Raw genomic sequence first — 12,093 nt, 5'->3', positions numbered from 1 at the left:
TGAACTGTGTTTTGCTACTAAATTCATTATTTTGAACATAATAAACAATTTTGATCTATATATACTTTTCATTTAATGTAATATTATAATCTCTGAAAATTTGTTGTTTTGATGTAACTTATCAAATGTAATAAATGTGTTTCAATGTTTCAGTATATGGGTTGCCACATATTGATAATAATGAATTTCGATATTGGCTACTCACCATTACTAGTAAATATTGAACGTGTATTCCAAATTATTTTGTCCTTAAAACCGTATTGATAATGAGATGAAATGATGATAAGAACAAAATAAAGGTAGGAATGCGAAAAAAATTACTTAGTATTTCCATTTCATTTCTAATTCAATCCATCATAAGAGCATTTTATTCTATTATAGTACTAGTACTAAAAAAAGTAAATGGAATGCAAGAATACAAATTCATTCCATCGTACCAATAAGGAACTAAGTCTTTCAAAACTAAAACTTTAATTCTCTCTCAACTAAAAAGAAGTTTGAGGAGCCAGAAATACAAAAAGATTTTTTAAAATGAATACTTTTTCTCAAAAAAAATTAAATCAAATTATATCAAAATTAGTAATTAAATTGGCAATTCTTCCATTATAGTAACATCAAAATAATCTATCATGCCTCTTAAAAATAATTGGAAAAAATGATAAGAAGTTACCTGAAAGAGATTAAGTGAAGGTCGGATACGATCACCATTATGGATAAACGACATTTCAGTATATAAGAAATTTTTTCCTCTGCAATAAATTTTTAGCAAATCTTGCATTTTCTTTTCATTCGGTACCTTAAAAAACATTGTCTCTCCATCATACAAATCACAAAACATTCATTAATATTCTATTCTAAATAGATTTTTATAAATAAGTAAACACAAAAAAAATAAAAATAAAATAAAATTGAGAAGAGGTCTCGTTTTCCAATACGATTTGTCCAACTTTTAAAAAATAGAAAATAAAAGAAAAGGTAAATTGTGAAATGGTGATGAAAACCTTTATAAAAAAGATATTTTTGCACCAGCCTATACTTGAAGCACCTAACATAGCACTAACTATTTAAATAATTAAATCATGCTTCTGTTTCATGAGAATAGAATAAACAAGAAAAAGTGACGAAAATAACAGACGCAAGCAGAGAAAGAGAGAAGAAGAATAACCTGAGACTTGATGGAAATTGCAATTTTACGTTGGTTGAGAGCAGTGTTTTCTCCCATTTTCTTCACTCTGTTTTGCTCTTTCTCTCACTCTTTGTAATTTGTAGTAGGAGGAGTATTTGTTAATACTACTGAGTAGTGTATTTGTTATTTACTAGTATATTTTATAGTATAGCTTCTAATTTGAATTGGAGGAGGTGGAGTTGGGAATATAAAAAAATGTACTACTATATAGAAGAGATTATAACCACAGGCACAATATATCTATGTAATGTAGTATAGGAAATGCATGTGATTATTGATGATTCATGAATTTAAATTTCTCTTTGTGAATTATGAGCAAATATATTTTACTACTATTGTTTTTTAATATGGGTTATATTTTAAATTGTAATGTATGATTTGGATTTTTTTTTTATTTTCTTTTCCTGTGTATGGCTTTGGAATATTTTGGTAATAAAAATTTATTGTGTTTTTGAGATGTACTTATTTTTATCCCATTACATCACTTATACACTTTTTAATATTTAATTCTTCGATGAAATTAAACCTTTTAAAACTAAAGTTTTGTGTCTATATTTTGTACTTCATCCGGTCACTTCTTTTTCACACTTATTTTGAGAAAATAATAATAAATAGTTAAAATAGAGAGAAAATAATGTAAAAGAGAAAAAACTATATAGAAGACTATTTTCTACATTATTATATTTTTTATTTTACTTTTTCTTCATTTTAACTATATATTATTATTTTTTCAAAATAACTGCAAAATAAATACCTTAAATATCATGGGACAGAGGTAGTTTGTAGTTGTACATAGTTGTGAATATTCGGGATAAGAAATAGAGTAGTGGAGTATGATATGTATAAGTAAATGTTTAAAAGTAGAAACAAAAGTCATGGGCAAAATTTTATATTTTCTGATGGATAACAATTGATGAGAAAAAACAAACGAAGAAGAGAGTGAAATTGAGTGATCACGGGCAGTAAAAATTTGGAAGAAATTTTCCATATATATTGCCTATATTCCGAAGTAGCTAGAAGAGGCAAGTTCCCTGACCAACCTCATTTACACCTCTTCAAATGTCCGTACATCAGTTCAAATTTTATTTATTCGCCAGTTTGCAAAATTATGTACATCAAATTTAACCCAAACCCGATGGGCTGATCGATTAGCCAGCTAAAATTAGAGTGTTAGGGCTGGAAGAATACAACCAAATTAGAAATCGGGATGATTGGGCTGATTGGCTGGCCCGCTGGGCTGTACACAAATTACATTTTTTTTTACTTATTTTTCATATTTTATACTCCATCTGTCCCATTAAAAATAAAACGTTTCCTAAATTGGAAACAATATCATCTCTATTTTTCATCTCTCTTACTTTATTCTCTCCTTATTAACTCAAAAGACAACACTACATAAAATCATGTGCCGAAAAGCAAATGTTTCATTTATAATGGGACGGAGGGAGTATGTCGCACTCTTTCATTTGAACCATTCTTTTATACTACCTCCGTCTACAAAAAAATAGACTAGTTTTACTATTTTAGACCGTCCATTAACTTAGACCAAGTCTAAATATGGAAAGTTTTCAACAAATAATAATCTTACGCATCATTTATAATGTGGACCCATAATCTACTAACAATCATTTCACTACCTTTTTCTCATTCTCTTTCTTACTTTACCAATTGCATATTAAAACTCGTGTAATTTACAAATTCGTCTATTTTCTGGAGGGAGGTAGTATTTTTTTCTTTTTTTTCTTTGTGAAAAGTATTTATCCTTATGTAAAAGAAGGATAAATATTTAGAATCTTTACTATTAATATATACTCCTTCCTTCCTCTATTAATTGGCACTAATTTTCTTTTTCGCCCGTCTCTAATTAATTGGCACCCTTACTTACTATTTTTAGTAATGAACCTCACATTCCACTAACTCATTCCACTTACATTTTATTATAAAATTAATGTATAAAAGTCGGATTCATTCCACTAACTTTTTCACTCATATTCCACTATATTTCTTAAAACATGTGTCAAGTCAACCGATGCCAATTAATAGAGGACGGATGGAGTTTATGAGATAATTTGGACCTCCCTAATAACATAAAAGTAAAACCCTTCACGATAAAAGGGTGCACCGCACACTTTTCTACTAATATACATCTAAGTTAATACTCCTAGTAGGTTTTAGGTTTACACACAAAAGCTCTCAATAATTCTTCTAGTTATGAAATTTTGTATTGCCACAAATCATAACTTTTTGAACCTTGGCACACTGCCTAGCTCTTTCGGTCGACAGCCACAGTGCAATTTTTGTCATATTTGAGTTTTCCCTAACAACGTAAAATAATAGAGGTGTACAAGGTAGCTTAAAGAAAATGTGAAGCCTTACATTAGTTCCTTTGTGTAAACCAAAGTACTTCCTTGTATTTCTTTCTTTTCCATCAATAATACTATCTTTCTGATAGGGTCCTCGATTTAGTGAATCTCGCCAATGATTATTTCCACTATCTTCGATTTAGTGAATCTCGCCGAAGATTATCTCCAGTATCTTTTATTTTATTTGATTCAGTATCTTCTATTTTAGTTAGTTATTTTTATGCAATCTTTATCTTTATTGAGTCTAGTTCGTATTCTATAAATTAGAGGTCTATGTACTCTTTTATTCCCATCGGGTCTGCCACGGGCTCCATGGGGATGGACCGTTCGCAGCTGTACCAACCCATGCCACGTCACCACCGACGCAGCAGCACGCCACCTCCCCAGAAACGTTTCCGATGTCCCCTGCAACGGCTGTTCTCGAGGATGGAGGTACTCTTGATGTTCCAAGCGACGAGACCCTTGAAGAGGTCGTCAAGAAAGGCGTTGAGTCGCCGCAAGTGTTCGTCCTTCCCGATCAACACATGGGGTCAAGTTCATTGACCGAGGATCAACCTAATTTCTCACCCGAGTTCAGTAAGGTTATTGAAGCTAAAGTGGGAAGTATTGTTGTCCCTAATTTTTGTGAATTTAGGCAGCCTGCTACCTTTGAAATAGGTAGCACGTTATATGATACCACACTCACCACCAATGACCGCTCCATCCCTCCGTGCGACGACGCACTGCTATTGGGAAGAGACTCTATCATGGGTTGGAGTGCGATGCCTCCCCAAACAGCCAACGCTTCATCTTTTGATTCGTTTCAGATTGGTGTGGCTGCCACGAGCCAGGTTTCCACAAAGGTTTTGTGTGCGGTTCGACAACGATGTGAGCGGACGCACTACACGATGTATTTGGATGATACAAATGCATATAAGCTTCACAAGGATGAGCATGGGAAGGATTATGTAGACTCGTCGGATGGCTCCCATCGCACTCTTGAGACAATTGCAGTTGCTGCTTCGATGCAAATAAAGGGATTTGAGCCTAACAAAGTGACATTTGTATGTCTTCGATATGTGGGATCTCGATTACGAGCTCTTGGTCAAGGAAGTGTGTTTATTTTTGACCCAGGAGATTTTGAGAGTACTTCCACCTGGGAGTTCTTATTTCATTACCCACCTTGAGGGCAAGGTGGTTTTCAACGGCGGGAGAGTTGATAGGGTCCTCGATTTAGTGAATCTCGCCAATGATTATCTCCACTATCTTCGATTTAGTGAATCTCGCCGAAGATTATCTCCAGTATCTTTTATTTTATTTGATTCAGTATCTTCTATTTTAGTTAGTTATTTTTATGCAATCTTTATCTTTATTGAGTCTAGTTCGTATTCTATAAATTAGAGGTCTATGTACTCTTTTATTCATTGAGAAATATGAAATAAACTTCTATTCTCATTCTTGTTCCGAAAACCCTAGAACTTCAACTAGGGAATTATCTCTTTCGCTCCGTTCAATCTCCGCGTGCTCTACAAACCTCTCGATAGGGAACTTAAACCCTATCACTTTCATTCGGATCTTTCGTGGATTTGTTGTTGTAAACACGTAATTGAGAAGTAAATGCATGGGTCCTTAAATAATTCTCTTCAATAAAATATCCGAATGGACATAAAAGATAACATACTAGTCTTTTTGGAACACGATTAAATAATAAGAAGTTGGCGTCACAACATGCTAATAAGGATAGTTGGTTAAATTCACGCAAAGGCCGATAGGTTGCCACCTCCACTCTGATGTTGCATTGCAGCTATCTCATCTCCATCTTCAATGCCAAGCTACCAATTTAATGAAAATTACACTTATCATGTACTATAAAATTGGCTAAACTCATGCATTTTACATAGAATATGATTTGGATGCTACGCTGTCGTCATATTGTGTCTAATTAATTGTGTTTTGCTACTAAAATTCATTATTTTGAACATAATAAACAATTTAAATCTATAAATCACAATCTTTAATTTTATCGCTTTGACATAACTTTTCAAATATAATAAGTGAGTTTCAATATTTTGGAAGTAAACGATGATGGAATAGAATGACAATAGTAACGAAATGAAGATAGGAATGAGAAATGAATTTGTTTGCATTTCCATTTCATTCTCTACTTCATTTCATTACATGACCATTCTTTTCCATTATATGAAGCAAATAAATAGAATACAATCGGAAATTTTCATTTCATTATATCAAGAAAGGCTCAAGTCTTTCAAAGCTATGCCTTGATTCTCCGAACTAATATGTCAACTAAAAGAAGTTTGACCCACGAATTGAAAAAAAAAAAATTAAATGGATACTTGGTCAAAAAATTAAATAAAAATATATCAAAATTGGTAATTAAAATGACCCTAAAAACAATTGGAAGAAAAATAGATGAAGAAATTACCTGAAAGAGAGTTTGGTTAGGTTGGATACGATCTCCATTGTGAATGAAAGATACCTCACGGTACAAATAATTCTTTCCCTTGCAATAAATTTTGAGCAATTCTTGAATTTTCTTATCTCGTGCAACTCTGAAAAACATTTTGTCTCCATCCTACAAATCACATAATATCCATTACTGTTCTATTCTAAATAGTGATTTATACTACAAGGAAGTGATATCTTAAATCAAGAAGAGGATCTCTTTTTCCTTTTCTGATTCGTCCATCTTAAAAGAACATAGAAAATAAAAGAAAAAGTAGATTGTCAAATGGTGAATAAAAACACAAAAATGTGAGATCTATTTGCATCAACGAGAGATTAAAAAAATGACCGATTAAATATCCTAAATTTAAAGCACTTAAGATATCACAAACTATTTAAATTATTATAAATCATGTTTGTGACTCATGAGAATAGAATAAACAAGAAAAACAGACGAAAATAACACACAAAATGACACAAGCAGAGAGATAGAGAGAGGAACCTGAGACTTGATGCTAATCGCAACTTTGCGTTGGTCGGCAGTAGTGCTTTCTCCCATTTTCTTCACTCTGTTATTTCTAAAATTTGTTAGCAGTAAGAAGATGCATACACAACAGGATGTACTTATAATTCTTGTGTCACACTATTCACGGTTTTACACTTATTTGTCCTTTATTAGTATTTGACATTTAAAATACAATTTACTATTACTTTCTTATTTTTTAAATATTTATATGATTTTATAGTAATTTGCAATTATAAATATTTGTTTATATTTCCTAATCAAATTGATATGCAAATAATTTCAAAACAAAATTTTATATAACTGAAATTTTAAAAAAAACAAATATACTCACTTTGGCTTTCTATAAATAAAAACTTTTAAAATGACATGAGTTTTACTAGTATGAACTAGTGTCTCACCCGTGCCATGCCTGAAATATTGTATTTCCTTTAAAATATACTACTCTGTATACAATATCAAAAATAGTATGCATCAAAAATAGATAAAAATTCATATACTTATAAATATTACTATAATACAAATGCAAACACATATCAACAACACATAATTAAAGAAATTGAAATATTTCTAAGTTTTATTGAAATATTTATTGACATATTATAATAATATTTCCCTATATATCATAAAACAAATTAAACTTCTCATAAGAGTTCCAAAAATATCGTAATCTACTGTATTAAAGAAAAAAAAATGTAAGCACAGTCAAACACTTATTTTACACAAATCGAGATATTTAAGGAGCATTGGGGCACATCCTTCATTAGAGTCACAACGTCAATCTCGTGCTGCTACGTGACCCAAAATATGTGATATTGTACACACTAAAATGCAATATACATTTGTGAAGCTATAAATGAATTTCCACAGATTGTTTTAATTATAAACAGATTGCATTTTAGTTATAGACATATTGCATTTTAGGTTGATGATATGTGCATATCTATATGAAGATCCTCATATCTTTATTAATTAGTGATTTGTCATACCTTTTCCATATATGTTTAGGATATTTTCTTGTTCCTTAAGTTAGGGTATTTAGCATTATAAATAGGTGTCATTGTTATTCCTTTCAATGAATGAATGAATATATGAATTTACGTCTCTTTCTGTTTTATTTTAGTGCTTTGTTTAAGCTTGAGTTGTCGATGGGATTCCGCCTCCCGGGACTTCTCTTTTATCTCTTTTATCGTCTCTGACATCTTGATAAGAGAATTACCCTTATCAAATTGGTGCTTTTATCCTCGAACTCATGGCTGAAGTCAATCTTCGTTCATGGCCGGAGATATCGCAAGCATCCGAAGACTTGCAACTGAATTCAATAGCTGCAACGTTGGAATATATCCTCTCTTGGCATGCCCGACTCGAGACCCGATTGATTGAGCATGAGCGTAGGGCAGCAGCCACGCTCCCTCCACTCCGGCCCCAACCTGATCCACCCGATACGGCCACGCTGTACACCGCCGCACAACTGCCCTACCAGTCGCAAATGCCTTCGTACCAACCGGCAACCACGTTTCTGTAGCCGTAGCAACCATACCAACCACCTACTCCTCCACCCGATGCATTGCAATGGAAGCTACCGCAACAACATCAAACCCACAACCCTCATTGGTGTCCGTCGGCATCGCCTCAACAGCTACAACTGCCGCACGCCCGACCTGCTGGAATACACCACAGGCACGACAGTCATACTGTTGGGAACCGCAAGCTTGACCATCCGATACTGTTGAATGGCAACGACCCCAGCAGCCCCGCAACCAAGATGTTGAGCCCTTCCGGCAGCTGCAAAACCCACGCCTGGGCGCACATCCTTGGCAGCTTGATTGCACGGTGTTTTCTCCACCGATTAACCACCACTCAGCAATGCCGCTGCTGTTCCGCAGCCAACACAGCTCTGTGAGTCTTCTTTTTGGTTTGATATGCCACAACAACACGTCCCGAACTTAACCCCGACATTTATAGCCTCGAAAATTTCCCCGAAAGCGACAACAGAAAGCCAAAACTGCCACGGACAGCTTGTTGCTGTGCTGCAGCCTCTGCTCCATCCGACGAGTCTTTGCCACTCAACCATAGTGTCGATGGCCGCTGATGCTGCAATTCCGCCACGAGCCTACTGTGTATTGAATGAAGAAGAAGAATTTCTTGTTCCAAAGGTTATTGGTGAGCCTTAGGATGATGCAGAGGCGGGGGTTGTAACACCCGCCAAAATTGACAAAACACCAAAGAAGTCTTGTGATGTTTTTGTAATGCATCTCATGGACGAGGAGGAACAACTCTTTTCTGAATCCAAGGATGACAGCCGAGTTTCTGGATGGGTTGCTCAAGAAGAAGAGAAGTTGATATTGCAGAAGAGACCACTTCTGAAAATAATGGTAGTGATAATGGCAAAATGTGGTTTAAAAGAGAACCACAAGTTCAAAAAAATAGACGTTGGTGACCGGTTGCAGGATCTATATGTTTCCTACCACTATACATTTGATCCAGGATGAAATAACTCGCCAAAGCTTTTATTTTCAAGAGTTGCTTCGTGGTTCCCACCTTGAGGACAAAGTGAATTTTAACCGCGAGGGAGTTGATACGTGCATATCTTTATTAATTAGTTAATTAGTGATTTGTCATATCTTTTCCATATATGTTTAGGATATTTTCTTGTTCCTTAAATTAGGGTATTTAGCATTATAAATAGGTGTCATTGTTATTCCTTTCAATGAATGAATGAATATATGAATTTACATCTCTTTCTGTTTTATTTTAGTACTTTGTCTATGCTTGAGTTGTCGACGGGATTCCGCCTCACGAGGCTTCTCTTTTATCTCTTTTATCGTCTCCAACATCTTGATAAGGGAATTACCCTTATCATTTGAGTTTTGCATTATAAACATAAATTGTCTATAATGCAAAATAAAGTATACATAAAGGCAATTCGTCTATATATATAATGCAAATTAAACAGTGTATGTCTATAATGCAAAACTCAACAGTGTAAAATGCAATCTGTCTATACCTAAAATGCAATATGCGAAAATCCATCTGCAGTTTCTACAAATGTATATTACATTTTAGTGTCTACAATATTGCATGTTTCGTGTCACGTGGCAGCACGAGATTGGAAGCACATTGTAACTTTAAAATTAGTACTCCCTCCGTCCCCTATAGGAGTCGTTGTTTGACCAGGCACGAGTTTTAAGAAATGTAAAGAAAAGTTGGTTGAAAAAGTTAGTGGAATGTGTGACCCACTTTTTTATATTGATTTTATAATAAAATGTGAGTGGAGTGAGTTAGTGGAATGTGGGACCTACTACTATTTATAGTAAAAATGAAGAGTGACTCTTAATGGGGGACGGCCCAAAAAGGAAATTAGCTACTCTTATTCAGGGACGGAGTGAGTATTTTTTAAGCACATCTCTGTATAGGAATGTAATCAAATGCAAACTGTAAATATTGTACAAATTCCAAACTATGATCTGGACCGTTAGAAAATGTCAACAGATGATCTGGACCGTTAGAAAACTGTAAATATTGTACAAATTCCAAACTATAATCAAATGTAAACTGTAAATATTGTACAAATATTTTATTTGGTTTTTCAGTTTTCGGTTTTTTGGTTTTTCAGTTTTTTTATATAATTTCGAGTTTTCGGTTTAATTCGGTTTTTTAAGTTCGGTTCGGTTTTTCGGTTTTCGGTTTCGGTTTCAGTTTTAGCCTAAATTCAGTTTTTCGGGTTCGGTTCGGTTTTTTCGAAACCTGAATGCACACCCCTACATAAGTTTCTTATTAATACGGCAAAATTAGTTAATTAATAAAAATTTCAAGCGAACTCTCCTGATAATACGAAATCAATTCACTCAAAGTAGTTGTTCTATAACTGAAATACAAAAGAATATTTCTGTTTACTTAGTACTCCCCTTCGCTCATAATTAAATGTCTCATATCTAACCGGCATTGATTTTAAGAAATTATTTTACTTTATAATTTTCGTGTCAAGATTGTGGACATCTTGAGTGGGACTGAGGAACTGGTATTATAGAATAGAATGTTCATGTGATGGAATGAAGTAGAAATGAAATGGAAATACAAATATATTGTGTTCTTATTCGTACCTTTATTTCGTTCTAGCGACTTTAGGTACTAAAATATTTTTTTAATACGCGTTCAATATTTACTAATAATGTATGAGCTGACGATTGACGTCCAATAAGTATTAGTAATGGTGAGTGTAACTGTCGCCAATATCGAAATTCATCATTGTCGATATGGTGAGTGTAACTGTCACCAATATCGAAATTCATCATTGTCGATATGTGGCAACCCATTTACCAAAACTTTGAAACACATTTATTGCATTTGAAAAGTTACATAAAAACAACATAATCAAAGATTGTGATTTAAAAGATAATATTACATTAAAATGAAGAGTATCATTTTTTGACCGAGCAAAATTACAAAAGTAAATAATTTTCTCTCATGGTATACATTAATATAATTTAACTTATAGACTTAATTTAAGAATGTTTTTTCAAATTTAATGATATATTTCCTTTGTCCAGTTATAAGCGAGGCGTTTCTTTTGAATATGAAATTTAAAGTATTCTCTACATTGTTCTCTCTCTTACTTTACTGTTTCTCCACTTTAAATATTTATTATCATTTTTATAAAACAAGTACAGAAAAGTCAACGGGGCTGCTAAAGTGGGACATAGTGAGTATTTAAAATATAAGTTGAGAGAAAGTAAGATAAGAGAGAGAATTAAGCAGATAAGTGAAAAGCGAGTAAAGTAAAAAACAAAAAGAATCGCTTATGGAGGGACGGAGATAGTACTAGGTTATTGTGATCAATTTTTTTTTTCTGTTTTTCTTATGTGCTTAAATGAGTAGTACTCCTACTAATGTATATACTTAAATTCTTGAATCATTTTTTATTCTTCTTCCGTCCCATAAAAGTATGTACAATTGAAATGTCACAAGAATTTATGCATAATTGATAAAGTAAGAGATAAGAGGAGAATAATAGTTAAAGTAGTGTTAATTGATAGTGGACCCACAATATTATTAGTGTTTAGTGAGTTGTAATGGTGGGTCATAATAGTATAAATTGTAACTAAACTGAAGTATATGAGTAATGAGTTCCGAACAACTTTCCACAAATGGACTTGCGCATATTTTTATGGTACAAGCGAAATGAAAAGTACACATATTTTTATGGGACAGAGGGAGTATATATATCTAATAAAGTATTAGGATACAAATGGGATATGTTTTATTCTAATTAACACATTTTCTTAAATGAAACATAATTATTTCTACTTTATCGTATGTCTTACTTTATTCCTTATCCACTTAACTCACAAAATAAAAACATTAAAATCCTTTGTCGAATAGGAAATGCTTTACTTAGATTGAGAATGGAGAAGTACATTTTTTTAAAGTGTACATAATGATATTAGTTTTTTGTTTCTGTTGAATTATTTAGAATTTGTATTCATTAAGTGAAAATCATATGTCACGTGCATAGCACGGGTCCGTGCATAGCACGACTGTGTCTGTTAATACTAGTATAATAGAATGTTCATGTGATG

The 12,093-nt window shown here is 33.1% G+C and overlaps 1 protein-coding gene across 1 annotated transcript; it reads right to left on the bottom strand.

Annotated features, from left to right (window-relative positions):
* Positions 1-5,134: 5,134 nt before the first annotated feature.
* LOC121795565 (small ubiquitin-related modifier 2-like) lies at positions 5,135-6,570 on the bottom strand. The gene is made up of 3 exons (XM_042194095.1): positions 6,494-6,570; positions 5,972-6,121; positions 5,135-5,360 (listed from the first exon to the last, which is right to left on the bottom strand). Exons 1-3 carry the CDS (start codon positions 6,548-6,550, stop codon positions 5,283-5,285), a joined length of 285 nt encoding a protein of 94 aa, XP_042050029.1. The 5' UTR covers positions 6,551-6,570; the 3' UTR covers positions 5,135-5,282.
* Positions 6,571-12,093: the final 5,523 nt, after the last annotated feature.

Source organism: Salvia splendens, chromosome 3 (assembly GCF_004379255.2).
Source record: "Salvia splendens isolate huo1 chromosome 3, SspV2, whole genome shotgun sequence".
Taxonomy (NCBI): domain Eukaryota; kingdom Viridiplantae; phylum Streptophyta; class Magnoliopsida; order Lamiales; family Lamiaceae; genus Salvia; species Salvia splendens.
The sequence above is the reverse complement of the archived record's forward strand: the minus strand, read 5'-3'. Positions and strand labels throughout refer to the sequence as shown.

Coding starts and splice junctions, on each gene's coding strand:
- LOC121795565 (XM_042194095.1), bottom strand. CDS start 6,550: ATGGGAGAAAGCACTACTGCCGACCAACGCAAAGTTGCGATTAGCATC. Junction 6,122..6,493: donor CGATTAGCATCAAGTCTCAG/GTTCCTCTCTCT, acceptor TGTGATTTGTAG/GATGGAGACAAAATGTTTTT. Junction 5,361..5,971: donor CTAACCAAACTCTCTTTCAG/GTAATTTCTTCA, acceptor TTAAATTGGTAG/CTTGGCATTGAAGATGGAGA.